We start from the raw sequence: 21,156 nt of genomic DNA on the forward strand, positions 1-21,156 counted from the left end.
ATATTTTTGCTTTATTTGACCTGTACCTAAACTTTAAACAGAGAAACAATGCCAAAACAAAGGATTCTTTAAAATAAACCACACACAAATATTTTTTTCTTGCTGCATATTGGATACTATCAGAATCTAGCAAAAATAGTAACATTGCTTTTGAGTGCTTTCCATGCAAACAAGAAGAAGATTCAAACTCATTTATCAGAAATAAACAATAACACCATAATGATGAAAATGTGCAGAAGCATAAGGCACTGGTGTGTTAGTGCAATATAAAAAGTACAATAAATAGTATTTCAAACAGACAGCTACAGGAATGTTGCAGAACTGAGGCAGAAGAACACATCAATCAATACAAACAAACAGCATGAACAAATAAAAAGAGATATGGGAAATATTGTGCGATCAGGGACTAACAAGACACATCAATCCATTTTCTTTACTTGCTTCATCTCATTCAACAGCTGGAGGGCTGGTGCTTATGTCAGCCATCAATGAGAGAAGGACAGTGTACCATCTAAACAAGTTGCTGACACACCAAAAAAAAGTAATTTAGAGTTGCCAGTTAACCTTAACATGGATGTTTTAGACAGAGGAAAGGAGCCAGAGTACTGCTGAAAAAAATGCACCACACACAAAAGACCCAACTGAAATCATTCTGGTTTTTAAATTCTGAACACAATTATACTAAAGGGGAGGATTTATGTGAAGTTGACTTTTTTTAAAACTGTATATCATGTTATTACCTTGTTAAAGACATTGCTTTGATTATTTTATGCAATAGGGTACAGTTATCAAATATATATACCAAACAAATCTGTGCTGTTCAAAATGATTATTCAGTAAGATTCCCTTATCAATGAAATGAAATTAAAAACATTTATACAATGGAACAAGCTAAAGTAAATATCCCTCTACTGAAGTAGTTGAACATTGAATTTAACATTTTTTTATCCCAATAAATAAGAAATATTTAACATTTGAGTACATCAAAATATGCTTAAAAGGCCTGAAAGAACTTTTTGTGCAACAGAATCCCCTACTATTTCTCACTGTAACATGTTTCTCAGTATGTCAACGTACATGGCCAGAAAAGACATTGTGAGACTGCAACCTAACAGAAGTCAAGCGTGTCGTCACATACATTGGAAAAACTGTTTCAAATGAGAGCGAAGAAATAACTATTTATGACTGAATACAAAATATCAGATTCTGACTAACTCAAGAAAACAATGAAGGTATTTTGCTATGAACTTCAGATACACCAGAGAACCTTTAAGAGCCACAGCTCTAGATAGCATCAGTAACTTGACTGGCAAGCACCTTTCCCAAAGACATGAATTTGTATTTGCATTTCCTTTGTCTGAGCTATTTCCCAGTGCCTAATAGAAGGGAGGGAAACTATGTTGGTCTCCAGAGTGGAAACCGAAATATTCACAGCTAGGATACATCTGTTTAGCAAATGAAATTTACAAAACAGCAGTATTGTTCTTTAGGAATTAAATAAGCATATTGGTTAAAAGAATAAATCACATACATTGTGGAAAGTGCCACTAAAGGTCTCCCAAAGGTAACAGTGTGTGCAAGAAGACACAAATCCATGAAGCCCTCTGCGGTAACCACTAAAATGCAAAAAGAAAGATCCTCCTAAGGCACCAAGAGATCCTCTGAAAGGGCCTCTTGGTGCCTTGATTAGCTGTCTGCAAAATCTCTCACAGTACTTGAAATAGTTCTGGGTTTCCATGTTGAAAAATTATGTAAGGCCAAAGCTGAAAACAAGCTTGTCCTGAGATCTGAGGGATCTTTCAAGGTCATTTTACAAAGAGAACACCAGAAGTAAGCTCCAAGTTTCATCCAGATAAAAAAAGGCAACACTTTTACCAGTCTATTTCCTCAACGCTTTCCTGCAAAGGAAAAAAAAAGAAAGAACCCATGTGTGCAGGCAGTTGAAGATTGGGCTGTCTGCATGGGGAAATGCACAAGCGTAGACTCATTACCAAACCAAATTGAGTCCTGATGCAGAGGCTGTGTATTTCTGAGGAGCGAAAAAGCGAAGCATTTCTTCTCTTTGTAATTGGAGGTCGGGAAGGAGGCTGGAAGCAGGGAAACGAGGGGATTAAAGAAAGATGAGTTTGTCCTGAACATTCCCTTCTCTCATATCTCACTTTGCTGTTTTTTTTTACTACATTAAATAATTACATTTGAGCATGCTTCAAAATTGTAACGAGACCCTTTTTTAACAAAGACCTGATTTAGCTTGATTTTTTATTCACTAAAGTTATTGAATCCTGCAATGCGCAACTTTAGCATGGTTTCCCTTTTTCACCCAGTGTTTTTCTTTAGGAAAATATTATGTGCATGAGCATTATGTAGTATCTCTAGAGGATATTCACTGGTGGAGATTTGTCACTGTCAGTCTGCCTTATAAAGGTGATACTCAGGAAAAGTCTGAAACTGTTCCTAATTGAGTGCTTTATTGATTTAAAACTCTGAAGGAAAATTTTATCGGCAGTTATCATGTATCAGTGTTTGCTCTGGAGTTTGTGATCTTAGTGTTCTTCTTTTAATATCCTGCCACAAATCCGACTTTACTGGATCCTTTACACCAATACTTTGTTTACTCTGTTCCTCCTGGAGTGCAGCTCTTTGTGTGAAATGATTCTTGTAGTTTCTTTTTTCCCCTTGACTAATCCCCGGGAGACTATAAAACCAGCTGAGAATTGATCCCACTAAGCACCGTCTGTGTAGTCAGAAATTAATATAGCTTATTCTTCTGAGTCACCATTCATTTCCAGTGTTGTGAAAACCACACATTGCTCACATTTTCTATTAGACAACATGTTTTATGATTACAATGTGTTATTGCTTTCTGCTGTATTTTTTTGTCAATTCCATATAATTTACTCTGTTGTTGTTTTCAATAAGGCAATACTTTTCATTAATAGATATTCAAAGTAAAACAACACTTTAGAGTGCAGTTACTCATGAACTGAAAAATATGCATTTGACATGATATTTGCGCACACTCTTCCTGTGCTGCTTCTCTGATTGCTTGCATCTACTTCAACATTTCATGATTTTTTTTTACTAATCTATCTTTAAAACTAAAGACTGCATGATTTTCTATTGCAAATGCATATCTGATTTATCTTGCATAATTATAGAACTATCATGTCCTTGTTTTGCAGTGCTACAATTTGAAAATCGTGTGGTTCTCTTAAAAGCTTATAGGCAGCCAGTCTTATCTGCAGTACTTAACTCTCTTCATGACTTTATTTAGTATAAATCCAGATGAGCTTCTCCCTGTGGCTTAAGCTAATGGCTAGCCGAAAAGCAAACTTCTACCATTTTAGAACAACAAGAAAGGTAGGACATAGTGCAGTACCACTTATCTTCTGGAGTTCAATGTGTCATCTTGTGGCGTAGACTAGTTTGTTTCACATTCATAAGAAGCTTACATGGATACATAAATATATGGATTCTTTAACTTGCTGTTGTACTTACTGACTATCTGACAGATTTATGTTTCCATAATGTTTGTAGCATTTTTTCATACCTTCATGTGATAAGGAGACTCTGGAGACTGTAGTGATAAATGGACTCTGTCATGCTGTCATTGAAGTTAAAGCCAATGCAGTGACAGTAAATGTTATTCTACATTTTAAAGGACTGCAACACTTCTGAAGTGAATTGTCTTTATTCACGGGTTTTATTCTATACTATTAATAACAACACATTTTTTTAATCAGCAACTTTAAAAACTCAAAGTCACCTTACATTATGAACAACACATAATGGTAACATCATTATTGAAAGACACAATCAAGATAAAAAACAAAACAAAACAGAAAACCATAAATCTACAGCAGAAGCAATACATATCATTATGCAGCAGTGATAGTTAGGATAATAATAATTGTAGCATCCAAGCCAAGTAACTAGACAGTAATCCTTACTCAAAGCAAGGTAGTATTCTGGATGGGGCCCTGGGAACATTAGCATTTCACTAATAAACAATTATGGACAAACAGGAGAAACACATACTAATCAGCTTTAATCTTTTATAATTATTTATGATTTTTAAATATGATGTTGTCTCCAATAAACAAGAAAAAATAAGAGCTACTTTATTTTGAACTCAATAAGAATAAAGAATTTTAGCTTTCAAACCTTGTGTATACTTGTAGTAATCTAATTAGGACACAAGTCTTCTCCCTCTCCCCTATGACTTGGGCCAGATCTTTCAGGGGGAAATTTAATGTGTCTCTCTCTCAAATGAAAGTTTTTTGGGGTTTTTTCATTTTTGCTAATTGGCATTAAAAAAATATATTTTTTCTATTTGGCTCTTCAGAATAATGAAGATTACAATTTTCTTGCTGAGAAAGCTCCCATTAGATGTTGGCCTAAGGTTTGCATACTGCATTAGGCTGCAGCTGATGTGCTAACAGTACCACTGCTAGCTATTGTTTAGTGGCAGCTTAAAGTGGCATTAGTGAACAAATGGCACTCGTTCTCTGGAAAACAGCGAGACAAACAGTGTGAGTAACTCAAAGTGAAAAGTGTGAAAGGAAAGCTGGGAGCACATAAAAGATGTGATTGATGCTTTTCAGTATGGACCAGGACCATGGCCCTAGCTCAATGCTAAAGATCAAATCCCTTCTGGATCAAATGTTATCCCTTAATGTCAGAACTGATGATGGAGGAGAGGATTTAAAGTGTGATACAGCTTTTAGTAACAGACAGCAAGTAAAAATAGATAGCAAGAATTCAAACTTACAGCATGGTTTTTAATTCTGAACCATGCAACTGAATCAAAGCTATGGAGAAAATGCTTTTAATGTCATTAAGCACAGAGCTTTAGGAGGATTTTAAGGAAAAGAGAAAAGAAAAATGACACTCTATTAAGGTGAAAACAAAATCTGCTCATATCTATTTCTTGAACATAAAAGATTAAGAAACTCATTTATTGAGAGTGAACAAGTGAAATGTCTGGGTTTAACGCATACTCTCTGTAATTACGTTATATAACAATGGGTTCATATTCACTGCTGAGTAATCATTTGTTATATTAACTATGGTAATTTTCCATCCAGAACTCATTTGTTTAATTAAACAAGTGTATGCAGCACACATGCTCACTAAGTTATTTAAAATAACATAAAAATTCTCCAGTAGAATACATAATGAGGTCGGATGCACCATAAGGAATTGACACCGCCTGAGATGGGAAATCAAATGGCTCCTGTAAGCAATTTAAATGCAAACATTTAACACCAACTTGCCTGATTTGTTTGGTTTCTATATCGGTTTCATTAACACCAGCTATCAATCATTATTTACTTAATGTCACTAAAGTAAACAAAATTTGATATTAGGATAACTGTATGGCGAATATGAACACCAGATATTACTTGGGTAATAGTTTCCTATAAAGTCTCTTCAGTCTCTTGTGCGGTTTGATGTATAGCCTTAGCAACCCCTTATCCCACACAGATGGTGTCCATAGTCTTTATGTACAATTATTATATAAAATATAAGGTTTGGCCATGAGACGGAGATAATCAGCCAAAAGTCCTTCATCAACCTAGTCACTCACAACCAAGCCTCATCAACGGTTAGATAAAGGCTTTTATTTTGCACTTCAATGCTGCAAAGTCATGTTTTGCTTTTTCGTCACATCTCCACAATTCAGCATTTGTGTTAGCACAATTATTTTTTTTGTTTCTTAGTTAAATTTTACCATACCATGCCACTTTATTTGTAAAGCACTTATAAAAAGCAACATTGCAGCTGACACAAGTGCTGTAGAGAAATATAAAAAAGAATGAAAACAAAACAATAAGTAAGCTATAGGGCAATATAATTTTAAACATATACAAAGAAAGAGGTCATTAAGATAGAGATATGAGCTCACGGTAGAATAAAATATTTTTGAGTCTTTATGAAATACACCTTTTATTGTGATAAAAAAGACATCCAACTATAACATCAGAATTATGCAGAATCTCCTCAGTTCTTCAAATTTGTAATTACAACTATTCAAAAGGGAAGCAGGAATTCAATCTGCAGTTGTTTTGAAAGATTACGACACTAATGATATACATTTCTTTATGTATATTAAAATTGTTCAATGTAACTTATCAACTGTTACATTTGCATAAAATTATTAAAAGCAAAAAAAATGAATTCAAAATCAAACCAATTCTTTTAGTCCCACACTATATGAGCAGCAACAAAAGGTGAAAAACACCATCTATTCACAGAAACAAAAGCCAGCAAATCTAATTTTACGCCGCCGTTCAGTTACGCATAGTGGGCTTTGGAAGGCACCTCCCTATGAAGATCAGTCACTGTCAGGGGACATACAGGTTGTCAATTGATAATGAAGCACAGTGCTAAGGGCCTTTAGGTTCTTGCTGTCCTAATTACACCGAGCGAGGACTCCACTCTTGTGTTAACATTTGATTTATGTCCTCTGCTGTGTTAAAAAGCTCTAGAGTTAATTGTTTTTACAGATGAGTGTCAAACTGGAGGAATCAAGCCTCATTAATTAGAGGCTGGCCTGTTTACAGATAATACCCTCTTGAAGCTGAATGCATGTTATGCATAAAAGCAATACTGAGGTCAGTGAAAAGAGATAAGCTGAGGAGAGATTAACAAATGATTCTGTTTCTTTTGACTCTTGACAGGCCAAACAATACTCGTCCCCAACGATGCTTTCGTTGTCACTGTTGCAGTAAAGCTTGCATTTTTACAGACGAAAATGTAATGTTCAGCTACATATAAACATATAGAATATATGTGACAAAATACCATCTGTATGACATGCAAAAGTGCATTTCTCCTGAGTGTCTAGTTCTAGAATGACAATATGATAATAGGAGTCTGATGTAAAACAGAAACAGACGTGTATCCATAAAGCAGCGTGCAGTAAATAGCCTATGCCAGAAATCAGAAATCAAACCATGAACCACTGCACTGAGGACTGTAGCTTCTCCTCTATCACTAAGCCATGTGGTCTGGCAATACCTTATGCCTTGTTTGCAAAACTTTTGAGCCAAACGGGTAGGTGGGGGAGTGTCTCAGGCAGGACATTTTTGAAACACATAGGAAATTATATATACACATTCAATTCATTTGAATATTATTGAACAACCCATTTATTTCAGAAAATTTATCACTAAGTGAAATACTCTATAGAGATTATTTACACACAGCTGTTTGAAAGGCTTTATTTTTGTTCATTATCATGATTTTCCACTTACAGGTAATGAAAACATGACATTTATGATTAGAATATTAATTAGACCAATTAGAAAACACATTTTTATTGCAGAAATGTGAGCTTAATGAAAAGTATATTTAATACCTCCTTAAATGCTATTTTCAAAAGGTACTTTTAATCTGACTACTGGACCTTATCTGAATGCATACTCTAATTCAATGAATATGACTGAACTCATGTGCTGCAGACACATATCTAATTAGCTGTAGGTATTGTAGTGACCTCTAACCTCTATATATTTTACACCGACTTTTAACATCTTAGATAGGAATTATATACATGCAGCAAATTGCACCTGCTGTTGTGATAGTTGTACAAGGCATTCATATTTGCCAAGTTAAGCTGATATATGAGGCTACAGATGACAATAAAATAAGAGTCATTTGCTCTTCTACCACAAGAACTCACTCTCTGAAGACTGTTTGTGTTCAAACAGGCAAAAGCTAAAGGAGCTGCTTTATTTATTATGGCAATTTCTTTAGATTAGTTTATATTTAAAAAATAGTAAGCAACATTCTTAAAATGTTATTGTGCAACATACAACCTTGGTTACAGTACATTGTTACAGTAATATTATAGCTATGTAATATTTATGTGTATACAGCAAGAAATTATTCTCAGACTAATTTTGTCTGGATTTATTTTTTGTCTTCTGGCATGCAGTTAAAAGACAATGAGACATTAGACAGCATATCTCAATCGCATTGCAATATTTAATCAAAAGATGTGTCTCAGTTGGAACCTTTGGAGATAATTTTATAAATACCTTCCTCATGGTGAGCTGAGGTGCTTCACAGATCTTCACAGTAAAGAAATAGTAAATTAGGTTGTTGCATGTTTAGAATAAAATTTCCAAAATTACCAACATAGTTGTAGGGTGAAAACTTGTGGATCTGTGTCTGTGTTAGCATGAATTTGACTTGTAATAAAGAAAACTTTGAATGGTCAATAAACCAAGAAAAGCAGTGTCTAAATGCAGTCCATTTTTGGGTTATATGACTTTGTATGAATAAAAGAAAAAAAGGAAAAGAAAATGGAAGATTTATTTTTATAACCCATTATTTCTCTGAAATTAATCCATTGACTGCTTTACAGTCGAGGCTCAGTATAGCCAATTTCTGTATGGGATAGCTCACAAAATGTTTAATTACTGAGATATGTGGGTTTCTGACTCTGCTATTGTGGGGACAGACTCATGCAGGAACGGGAGAAATAGAGGATCCCCTGAACAACTTAATCCCTGACATAATCCCTAACTTTAATTTAGTCAAATTCATGTTCGCACAAATAAAGCCACACAGAAAGCGGAGCGGTTTGAATCAGCATTACTCAACGGGAGACGATCCTATGTACAAGCACAGTAAATGTAATTTCTTTTAGGTCACCACCACAGATGTCCCTCACGCTGATGTCTCTTCTTTTGTGTCCCAAACCTGAAAAAAAAAAAGACAGACGAACTCAACATTGAAAGCTATACTAGAGAGACATATAGACATCCTTATGACAAGATTTAATCGGTGGACTGATTTATATTAATTGCTTTTAATTTCCGGTGACCGGATGTGCCTCCCACCCTAAAACAAAAATTGCTTCCCCCAAAATAAACACTCCTTTGACATCTGTTAGTCTCATCTTTGTGACACTTTGTTTTGGTAAACTCCCTCTGACCTCTATAAAGTGTAGGAAGAATGCAATTAAAAGGGATCAGCCACAAAACATTCTCTCTGGTAGGTACAATTTAAACACCAGCACAGGATGAATCTCAGGATAGTCAGGACATTTTCTCACTATCTTTGTGACACCTTGCTTCCGTAAACTCCTTCCAACCTTTCTGAAGTTTAGGACGAATGCAATTAAAAGGGATCAACAATAAACATTTACTGCTAGGCACAGTCTAACAGTTGGCATAGGATGAGGAGACAGTGACAAACAGACAAAGGCCACAAATGGGAGGGTCGATGGCGCTGGTGCTCAGTGTGGGTACTCTGAGGGAATTAAAGTACAACACAATTAAAGTATGACAATAAGTGATAATCAGTATCAAGAATAATATATAGTTTGTCACCTTTCCTAGAGAAGTTTAGATTTAGAATCTTGTAATTACCTATGGTTTTGCTCACCAAGCCATTTGTCCGTCCGTGCTCGTCCCTGCGTAAGAGTAAACACATACCTCTAAAGAAAACCTACAGTTTAACTGTTTTACTATATTATTTATGGTAGCACGATTAGTCAGTGCTCACTATGAGTTTGTGATTCCCTTCATCCGTTCCGTGAGTATGTTTTATTTTGTTTATTATTTTTGTTTTAGGTAAAGGGTACCAATAGCAAACTTAGTCAATGTTATTATAAGTTGGGCTAGTTGTCAGAAGGTGTAAGTAAGTCTTCGTGAGTGGGGGTATTTAAGAAAAAACAGAAATTCACTGATTGAATTGCTGGTTGATAGTCAGCATATATTTGAATTTGTACAACAAACACCAAAAGAAAAAAAACTGTATAAAACCTGAATGGCCATTCAGCTTGATAAATATTTACACAGACCATCATTCACTAAATCGATAGAAATCCAAGTGCACACATCAAAACATCAAATCTAAATAAATAATACGAATTGTATTAAATATTTTAATACATAGTGATGGTTTACATTGATCATTTATAAGGTTTAGTAATGGAAAATTCAACAACTACAGGTGTACTATATTTTGTTAGTGAACACTAAGATAGTGTGTAAGATAATGGATGGAGGGAAAGCATCATTAGGGCCAAGAAACATACAGCATATAAGTCAGAGACAAAAGTAGTGGATAATTTTAAAGGTTAAAAAACATTTTCCCATGTTAGAGCAACTCTTGGAGCGTGGATGTGCAGCAATGTAAAAAACTTTCAACTTTAGGGAAAGCTGAAAGATAAATATGAGTAGCCTCACCTAGGGTCATAAATCAGTCCACCGATTAAATTTTGTCATAAGAGTGTCTATATGCCTCTCTTATACTGTTTCTGTATTGCTACAAACAGAAATGGAAGGTATTGTCTGCCTCTGGGGCCGCATCTGGCACAACATTTTATTGACACATTAAAAGCAATAGATTTTTTTTTTTAATGGGAAATGATTCTTGTATATCTCACGGTGGAGTTTTATTTTAAATAGCAAGTTCAGAAAAGGATTAGAGGAAATTAGATCATAATGAAAAAGAAACAAGAGCACTTTAGATTCTTCCAAATCTCTCTTAATGAGCAAAATCCAACACTTTAAATAAGAAAACAATAGCTGACTATACTGCTCTGCACACACTGTGGCCTGACATCATTTTCAACTTGGGCTGTTTGGTCTGCTGAGACTGATTATTCCCATTCTCATGAATAAACCATTTGACAGAATATTATGTGGAGTTGCTTTCTTTTAGATATGTTCTCATGAAAGAGTAGGTTTTCTCTCTGAGGTAAAAAAGAAAACGATGAAGCCTTACATGTTTCACCCAGCTTTTTTAAATATGATTTTTTTTTTTTTTTTTTCCAAATGTGGAGGCATTGCCCAAATGTGTGTGTTTATCTGAGAGGGTACACTTGATATTTCAAAATATATAAAAGGAGAAAAGTGAAAGATTTTGGGGGGATATTTCTCATAAAAACTGTGATGTTTAGAACAGGAAAATATTATAAAAACAATCAACTGCACCTTGTGTAGCACAGACTTGTGGACTCCATTATGACTTTAGGATCATTAAGTTGTTGTAAACACATCCCCTTTGCACTTTCATATTTAAAAATCAATGCCACACTGTTTGAGAGTTGTGTAGTTAATTTTATCTCTTGTTTGCTGCAAGATAAACTCACAGCATGATCAACCCAAACCTCTTTTCCAGCTGTTACTGTTTTTGAACCACATCCAACCCAAACAATCATTTTTTAACTTCATATTTCTACAATGGTTTATCTGCAAAAATCCAGCAGGTTTGTTTCTGTTCTCCATGTGAAATTGCAATAATAGCTTCTGTAAATGACAATGCAGAGAAATCTGATGTCATGTCGACTTAGACAAATGCTCTTATCCTACTGATTTGTGGTCAAATTGGACTGGTAGTTTCTGACCTTGAATCTGAGCTTATACTAATGAATTAGATTGATTTGACTGTATGCTGCTTAATGTGATTTGAAGCTGTTTTCTTGTAAAATACCTTGAGATGATTTTTTTTTTTGTTTTGAATTGGTGCTGGAAAATAAACTAAATAAAGCAGAGCTGATCTTCCTAGTCAACTTTCTTAAGATATAACTGATAACTATGAACAGCAAACCACAGAATGCAGTAAGTACGCAAATATGTTTAATTTAAATAGCACCTTTCATTGATACATGAAATTGTGAATTTAAACATTTCTTTTGTTTGAAAGTCTTTTGGTGCAGATGTTTGGGAGATGTTGAGGTGAGCTTACTGGAGTTGTGGCTGCTGTGTGGTTCCACTGCAGTCTCAGGACACCTGGGGCCCCTGGCATCTGTTCACTTGTTACTGAATTAAAATCCATTTTGAGGAACATTACAAGATGTTCTCAGAAATATGCGCTGTTTTCAAATCATATGAATGACATTACATAAAATGTATTTATTCAAAAACAGAGCATGAAATAATTCATATCTCAAAACATAACAGCTACTGTATTGTGCAGGTCCAGTTCATGGTCAGGCTTTTGAAATTTAAATATTTAAAACTGCAACTGTAAGTCAGCAATGAAACAGAAAAAAAAAGGAAACATACACACACATATTGATCCAAGGCTGCTAACACATTTAGGTGTCAATTTTATGAAAGAACAATATTTCCTTTTTGTCACACGGAAATGTTTCAGACGATTTAAACAAATTTGAATGTCAGACATTCAGAGGTGTTGGTGTGCTTGAGATTGGAAACTGATGGCCAGGTGTTTACTTAAGGATTTTCTGTTAAAAAGTACATTTAAAGGCCTGAAGCAGCAAAGCAGCCCCAGATAATCTGACCACCACATGTTTGTCTGTATAATGTTTTTTTTTCTGAAAACTTGTTAGCTTTGCAACCGGTGTAACAGGACACACACTTTCCAAAATATGGGGTGATTGAGTCTTTTTTTTAGCAAATGTGAGTGTGGCCAGGCCACTGTGTACCTTTTTAGCCAATAGTGATTTTAACCTTTTGAATAGTTTGAATAGTTTTCCTTTTAATTAATGAATCAGTTTGAAAACTGCTTTTTTATTTGGGGGATAGAGGGCTATCTTTATTTGATGTTAAAATTTGTTTCGGGATTTGGAACAACTCAGAATGGAAAAACCAAAGGCAGAAGAAAACTGTAAGGGCTAAATATTGAAAGAAAAGAAAAAAAACAAAAGAAATCCAAATACTCAGTGTTAATGTCTATTGAGAAAAGGCACAATTTGCAGAATCTGCCACCGTGTGCATCCTGGCATCATTCTGAGAGTTTCAGCTGCTATATAATGCTTTTCAAAACCAAGTTTGGCTGTGTCATCTCCCTTTCCATCCTCTGGGTCTTTCCTCAACACTCTGAAGGTTTTGGGATGCAGTAATGAGCCACCTCCGGCCAACCTTCATGACGGTTTAATAGCGACTCACAGATGGAGATCTTTCAGTTGTAATGTTTTGCTTGTTTGAGGCAGGGAAAGACGTAGGCAGCCACTAAAGAATGCAATGTTGTATGTTTTAATAGTAAAAAGAGAAATTTATGGGTCTTGCATGAGGTAAACAGGAAAAGGAGCACGAGCATGGAAACAAGCAAAGGAATGGAACAGAAGAATCCAGCAATGAACAGTGAAAAATCAGGAGCTGAAGCTCTGTGGCAGGGATAAACTAATCAGAGGAAATATGGTGCAGTTGTGGCAAGGAGAAAGGGAAACTGAGGCAGGACTAATAATGCAAATGGAGATGAACCAAGAATTAAAGTATATAGCAACCAACAAGGAAAAAGCCTTATAATAATCTAAGAAAAATAAATTCAAATGTAGAAGGATGACCTAAGTATGGCAAGACCTAACAGGCATACATAAGCAACAAAGAAATGGTAAAAACACAAAGAAAACTAGCACGCAAGGATCACAACAAAAGTATCCTTACTTTTCTTTTTTTTAAATCCCAATTCTGTTTAACTGAGCAGCTGTTCACTCAGATGTTTGAGTAGAATTCAGTAATTGGTAAATTAGTTTCAGCTCATTATAGTTTCACCCCTTTCTCGGTTGTTTTCTCCTCTAAAATATTTACACATATGGCTCACAATATGCACATCACTGCATCAAGATTTCTTTCATAAATCTTATCTGTTTTTTTTTGTTTGTTTTGTTTTATTTTGTTTTGCTGAGATGGGACATTCCAGCTTGTACAATATTCATCCTGAGATCTCAAATAAATACTTTTGTCTTATGAGTGTAATAAGACATCTTTGAAGTTCTAGCTAATACAAAAACTGAAAGGAACCAAAGTTTGGAAAGGATGTGAAATTGCATTTTTCAGATTTAGTGGTGCCTCTGGGAGAATTTCTACCAAATCCACGAGAAAGACGTCAACTAGGCACTCACATCACCTCGTAAAACTTAATTACTCACAGCACATAGTCGTAACTGAAAGTATCTCTGCAGAGTTTATTAACACTCATCCACTGGACAGTAAAACTAAACAGCTCTTTTAAAGTGGATTTTATGAGTAAATCAATGGAAATTGGAAAAATGAGAAGCCCAAAAATAGGATTGTGAAGCATCTCAGGTCGTTTTCCTGGTTGAAATTACACTTGGTTCAGCGCTACCAATAAAACCACAATATTCTATCAGTAAGATCTTATGAGATAAAAATTATACTAATTGTGACATGTTAAACATTTTTAAAAAACAGTTGCATAATATATTTACAAGCAGAAGTTCAAACTCCAGATTTTTGTAAGACAGTAATGTATTTCTGTTTATGTTTTTATGTAGTTATCTCAAGTGAAGATATTTGGCTAAACATCTGAGCGTAGGCGGTTGTTGCAGTGTGCTCCGTGTGGTTTAGTCAGTTTTCTTCTTGCTGAACATTACCAGCTGCAGCCTGGTCTTTTTACCTGTATTAAAGTAACTATTTGGACTCAGAAAAATTTATCAGCAACCCTGGTTTTATCAAATATTTGTACCCTTGCTGGTATTACGACCCTGTTTGGCCAACAGGGCATCACATAGTTTTCCCTTTAACATTTCACAAAATTGAACCAAGCAGAGAAAATAAACTTTGGTCATTCCTCTTTCCACTATCTGTCTTACTGTACTATCATCCAGAGGCCAAGGTTCTCTTGTGCAGTCTGCTCTTCAGTTCTTCCTAACATGTTTTCTATTAGCCTTTTAGGTCACAGAAGAAGGTTATTTTTGTGCACCTTCTCACAAAATAGAAGGTGCAAAATTTGTTGCCCAAAAATGTTGCCCAACATTTTTGGGCAACATTTTGCCCAAAACAACATGGGCAAAACAACATTTTGCCCATTTGTTTTGATTCACCATCCAACTAAAATGCTCAGTAATGACTCATATTTATTCTCTTAGTTTCCTTGGTTGCATACATTCTAACAATGACATTTGTAATACAGAAAAAACCCTGCCACATACATCCTCCACCATACTTTACAGTGAATATCAGTTTTTTTTAACCACATATTCATCCTTTTTTAAATTTTAGTCTACTGAATCAAAGCACAAAACTCCACTTAACGTGCAAACTTGGTTTAACAAATGTTTCCTTTCACTTGTAATGATGGTGCAAAGGGTAATCCCAAACACATGGTTGCTATGTGGATAGCCTTTAATGGTTGTTATGGAGGTTTGCTGACCCAAATATGCAACTCTTTGCTGTAGTTATCCAGCAGTGACCTTCGGAGATTTTCCTTATTACTTCCCTTACTGTCGTATTACTCTGTGGTTGCAAGATAAATATGGGTCCTCATCTATTCTTGTGGCAAGTACTGAAAGAAAATGTACTCTTTCTCGTTTCTTATATATATCCCAAAGGATATATATAAGAAAAGAGTCATGTCATGGATTACCAATTAAAAGTTCCCAATAACTTTGGTCAACTTACAAAAGTAAAGCAGAAATACAGGAAATGCTACAGTTACATTTACGCCTTTAAGCTGATTTTTACAGATACAAACAATTGTGCCACCAGTGAGTTTATTAAAAAACTATTCCCATCTAATGTGGCTTCTTTTCTTTTTCTTCTAATTAAATATGCTCAAATTTAAAGTTGCATGCACTGAAAATTTTATTTTTAAGGATTTTTACACTACTTTACCAAATATCCATATCTGTATGTCTAAACTTTCAAGATCCGGTTTGAGCCTCATAAATTGCTCATTAGGCTCCAAAAGTGAGGCATGTTCTTTCACCAGCTTTAATCAATAATTGCTGTTGGGGATTACAGACTGAAAGGAATGCCTTTTCCCATGTAGCTCAGTATGGCTTGTATTATGTATTCATCAGCTGCACTGGACATGAATGAGAAAACATGTCAGCTTTAATATTTAATGCTTCTTTTCTTGCAGGGCTATGAAGACGGATATGATGAAGAATATGAAGATGAGACTTATGAAACCTATGATGAAAACTACAGCACTCGGACAAAGAGGTGATTTTTACAGACACATACAACTGCAAAAACACAGCTCCCTGCACAAACATCTGGACCATTTATAAAGATACAAAAGTTTTGAATTCCATTATTAGTTTGGAGGCTATTGTTTCACTGAAGAAGAAAAAAATCTAATTTAAGGCTGCAATTTTCTAAGTTTGTCAATCTGAGATTTGGCTACTGAAGATCATTTTGTTTCAGGTGCCTTTACCCATTTTCTGTGGGCTTGTTCTAATAATTCTCTAAGCTCAACAGCACATATTTTAGTACCTGAATAAGGCATGACAAAAAGTAGGAAAATTACATATACAAAAGCTGTGGCATCCATCTCCAATGGCCATTAAAAGCACATCATCGAACAAATGTTCAAATGTATCAGTAAATCCCACAATCGCCACGGTTGTTGTTGAAAATCCCCACTGGAGCAACAAATGTGTATTAACTTACAAATGTGAATAGTCCTAAACAAATGCTCTATTTACACTTCTTCAGGCAAGTTTCTAAACATTAGAGAGCCCATCTGTTGTTGGATTAATGAGCTGTCCCACAGAGTAAAAGCTACACATTTATGAGTTGCTTTTAAAGGTTGGCAACTTCAGATGAAAACTCTTTGTTCACGGTTGAGTGATACTGACAGTTTAGATGAGGATTGATATACAGGGTGAGTATTTTATAAACAAATTGTGAAACTGTTGATTCCTGAATTACTGGTTTATTTACAGCGGCTGACAAATGTGTTAATTCACAAAGTGAAGCATAACTGTGAAATGAAATGAAAATGGTACATTGCTTTTTGTTACTAAAAACAAATATGTATAGCAAATGTACAGCTACTGTGCAATATTTTATAACCCAGCATAGTCATATATTGGAACGGTCAAGTCAAAATCCAGGCCTAAATCTAAATGAGAATTCAATGGAGAAAAAAAGTACTTTATTTTTTCCAAAGGGGCATTAAATGTTGTTGTAACTCATATCATCCAAGCATCTTCGTAGAGTCATTGTCAAGTTGTGATGCTGTGGGCACGCAAATCTTCAGTAGCAATAGATCAGGTAACCAATCCTTAGAAGCCTCAGACTGAAGACACTATTTTATAGGCCTGTCACGATAGCAAATTTTGCTGAGCGATTAATTGTCTCAAAAATTATTGCGATAAACGATAATATTGTTTGAAGACCTTTTCACACTGATTTAATAGAAATGATGTAATAATGCATGCGATTTCCTGCCAAAGATAGATACACTTTATTTTCAAAAGAACACTAAACACTGGAACTGATAAACAAAATAAACAAAACAACCAAAAACGAAAATAAAATGGTCTCCATTAACAAAAAACGCACTTGAAAAAAAAAACTAAACAACATAAAGTAAAAGTGGAAATAAATACTGCATTCAACCAAAAGAGTGCAGATTATGAAGTCTGTATATTATGTTGCCCTTCAGTAATAATTAGATTTAAATAGAGAAGATGGGCACATCGACTACCTGATGCAATAATTCACACTACATGATTTTTTGCTCCTATTTTTCCCCTTACAACAATCTTAAAACGTTGGTCTTTCTAAGATTGTGTGGTGTGTTACGGTAGATCATCGTGGCCGCTCCGATCCAAATCAGGGTTTTCCCCGACTGGGAGCTTAGCGCAGCCTGTTGAATGTGACAGGTAGCCAATCAGAAAGCGCGGATTCTCCTCTGCACTTTCTGAGGGGAAATTACGTCGGGGAATCCCAAACAGCTGACACGGCGCAACCCGAAGTCCAGCGGACATTGGAGATGATATGTGGAAACAACATTAATGTTTATTCAACATGCAAAGAATATAGAAATGACAAGGGGAGGAGTTGGAGCGAAATTGCTACCGCAGTTGATAAACCCGGTAACTTTTCAGCTGTTCTTCGTTAACGTCACGTAAATAGGTTCTAATGATTTTCATTCAGTCAGGACTTTACGCTGACACTAGCTACATGCATTGCAGGTAGATTGTAGTAAAGCATTGATTAATACCTGGTTTTAAAATTAGTTAACTGAACTTGTAGCCATTATTTTGTTCCCATTGTTGGACACCACATGGCAGGACCGAACCCGATCGAACCGTTATACCTAGGATTTCTGTCGGCTAATGTGTGATCTGTCAGGTTTTGAAAATGGGCCGACAATCGGCCGACAGCTCTAAGATCGTGTCGTGTGCGCTGGGCTTTACACTAAGGAAATGAGGAAGGGAGGGTCAGTGGAGAGCACTGGAGTTGAGCCTTTTTTTCATTCAGTGTCATTAACAGAAAGAGAAAAAGGCCGGAAGAGACGATAATGCCGATAATTAAAATGACGTCGATAGTTTTAATTTATCGTACGATTAATCGATTTATCGTTTATCGCGACAGGCCTACTATTTTATAACTCTTACATGGTTGTCACGATTGCTAATGGCTCAATATTGAAGCAACAGAGACTATATTTCACAGTAACGTACTAAACAACACCATCAACTGTTGAGAAGCACTGCTAATCCACCTTGTGGCCATATGGTTAGAAAGCCATATGTGTTGTAGTGGCGAACATGAGCCTTGCTCATTATGATCAATGGAAGCGATGGTTTAAAAGTCCTCTTTCTCTCTTTGGCCTTGATCTATATCCATGAATCCTCTGTTTCAACTCTTGTGGTCTTAGAAGAGGACTTATTTGAGCTTTGGGGATGTCAATCAGGTGCTCCAAATTGTTAAAAAAACAAAAAAAACTTTGTTGCCATGGTTATGCATCACAGAACATGCCTGAAAATAAAAAGATTAGGAGCAAGACTCTTTCCAGAAGCACGTCATCCAAAGGCAGAGGGAATAATTGTCCAAAAACACAATGCCTCGACCAACGAAAGATGAACAAAAGTCTCCAAAAAGAACAAATCCAATATGCTGCCACCATTAAAGGCACGATTCTAGATTCCTAATCAAAAAGAATTCCTGACGCTTGCCCAACCTGTCAGAGTTTAAGCAATCTGGCATAGAAAGAAACTGTAAAACAATTCAGTGTAGCTGTACAAAGCCAATAGAAACTTAAACAAACTATAAATGTAATTCAACAAAAGATAGTACAACAAAGGATTGACTCTGGGGGACTGAGACCCAAAACACACACTCCTTTTTAGAATAAAGAGAATTTTGAAAAAAGAATGTATTATTGTACTTCCACTTCACAGTTATGCACTACTTTTTGTTGGTCTGTAACATAGGGGTCAAATTTAGCATGCTTCATAATTCCAAATATCTATTAGGACTTGAAATTTGCTGTTGCAAATTTACAAATTGGAAGATTCAAGTTCAAGTGGGATGAATACTTTGCAGATATATATATTTCTTATTTTTGTTTGTTTTTGTGCAGTATTTATACATGAAAGTGCATCCTTTATCCTGAATGTTTTTCTTTGTGTGTGTGTTTATTATAGCATTTCAGAATATTATGAACATGGACACGGAACCAGTGATGAATCATACAACAGCTATGGTAAGTGTGGCTTACTTGCTGTTAAAAAGAAGTTTGTTTCATGAACTATAGTCACTCTCACCCTTTTCTTCTGACAAGGACCCAGTGTAGAGTATTTAATTTAGAAAAAGTTCAACAAAACCTGTTATTAAAGCTGAAAAGGGGGTTGATTATTTGATTAGCCCATCAATAAAAATTATTCTGCAACTTTGAGGCTGATTAATTGAGTTCTTTATCGAGTAAACTTTGCCTACTGTGTAGCGCATTCTTAGACTTATCAAGACCAATCATAAAATTAAAATACAATTTAGCTGCTATTCTCAATACTTGCACTGGGAAAAGTCTAGTGCTAGGCCTGGTAATATATTTGGAATTAACACTGTTTTTCTTGTTAAGAAGGAGGAAAAAGGCTATTATAATTTTCCACTATTATTTCAGGTAATTAGCTATATTCACAAGCACAATGAAGGATGTTACAAACATCCTGGCAGTTTCTACAGCCTGAACAGCTGCTACACTGTTATTAAAACCAACCAAGAGACAAAGAAAAAAGCCCTGCAGCCCACTTCCTGACCCAGGGAGCCACTCCTCTATGTATCGACCCTCCTACGATAACTAACTGCAAGCTGCGTTTAACTAAAACTGTGAAACTGTGAATGCACCAGTGGAAGCTCATGAGGCCACAAGCTGTTTTTCCTTTTGGGTGTTTTGCCCTTAAAGGCTTTTTTCTGTAGAACTAACCTCTGTTTTGTGCAAATGAGTCATTCTTGGATGCTTCTGCAAACTACATGATCTTTAGACTTCTTCAAGCCCAAAGAAATGTTTTTTCTAGAGTAGCATATTTGAAACTGCAGCAATAGAAACTTTAATTTTTATCTTATACTAGAGTCAGAAAACTTAAAATAAATCTTCAAAGTATTAAAAACAGATACATTATAATGAATCTATTCCCTGGTTTTTAATTTTAAAACATGCTTTTTCTGTGACCAAAAAACTTTTGGAGATCCAACCCCTCCCCAAAAGCTTAGGACATAGCAGGGAGTAAACAGCCAAACTGTGAGATGACTAAGGGTGTGGTTTGTGAGCATAAAGTTTGCATGATAATGATAATTAGCTGTAACAGTTTTATTTTTTCTACATCTGGAAAAGACTTGGGCCAATATTGATATCCAATATTAATATTACTGTTATGGCCGATAACCAATATTTACCAATTGCGTGTGTGTGCGTGTGTGTTTATATATATATATATATATATATATATCATTTTTTGTGTCATTTTTTCCCCACAAATAGAATAGAATAGAAATATCCTTTATTGTCTCACAGTGGAGAGCAGCAGAGTGGAAAGCAATGAAATCATTTTTCCATGTTCCTTTTATCATATATTTCTAATTTTTTAACATGGAGCTGAATTTGACTGTTGTGATCTACAGGCCTAAATACCGTTGGAAAATAAAAGATTTATTAATGTTGAAAATATGCCCTGTAAGTACAAACAATTATTTGAATTCCATTTGCAAGGTCTAATGAAATCAGCGGTTAGCTGATTGTCATCTTTTTGCAGGTTCAGTTATTTTCAGCACAATGAATTTAAGCACTGGGGTGTTGAGGTCAGACCAAAGGAAAACCAAGCAGCCAATAATTTGATTTTCTGCTTCATAAACACTCTTACTTGAAAACAGTGCAGTGTGCCATGCCAAAGGGGGCCAACTTTATGTAATTTGCCTTTAAGGAAGGAGTCTCTGACAGTCTAATCTCAGTACTGGTCCAGTAGAGGAA

General features: G+C 35.4%; 1 protein-coding gene across 4 annotated transcripts in view; it reads left to right on the plus strand.

Annotated features, from left to right (window-relative positions):
* The window catches only part of khdrbs2 (KH domain containing, RNA binding, signal transduction associated 2), an 89,718-nt gene that overhangs the window by 54,777 nt on the left and 13,785 nt on the right, over nucleotides 1–21,156 (plus strand). For all 4 annotated transcript variants that reach the window (XM_032553949.1, XM_032553948.1, XM_032553950.1 and 1 more), the window contains 2 exons: nucleotides 15,814–15,896; nucleotides 19,337–19,395. In XM_032553949.1, coding sequence (XP_032409840.1) covers nucleotides 15,814–15,896; nucleotides 19,337–19,395 — 142 coding nt within the window. The remainder of the gene's footprint in view (nucleotides 1–15,813; nucleotides 15,897–19,336; nucleotides 19,396–21,156) is intronic.

This window comes from Xiphophorus hellerii, chromosome 22 (assembly GCF_003331165.1).
Source record: "Xiphophorus hellerii strain 12219 chromosome 22, Xiphophorus_hellerii-4.1, whole genome shotgun sequence".
Lineage (NCBI taxonomy): Eukaryota > Metazoa > Chordata > Actinopteri > Cyprinodontiformes > Poeciliidae > Xiphophorus > Xiphophorus hellerii.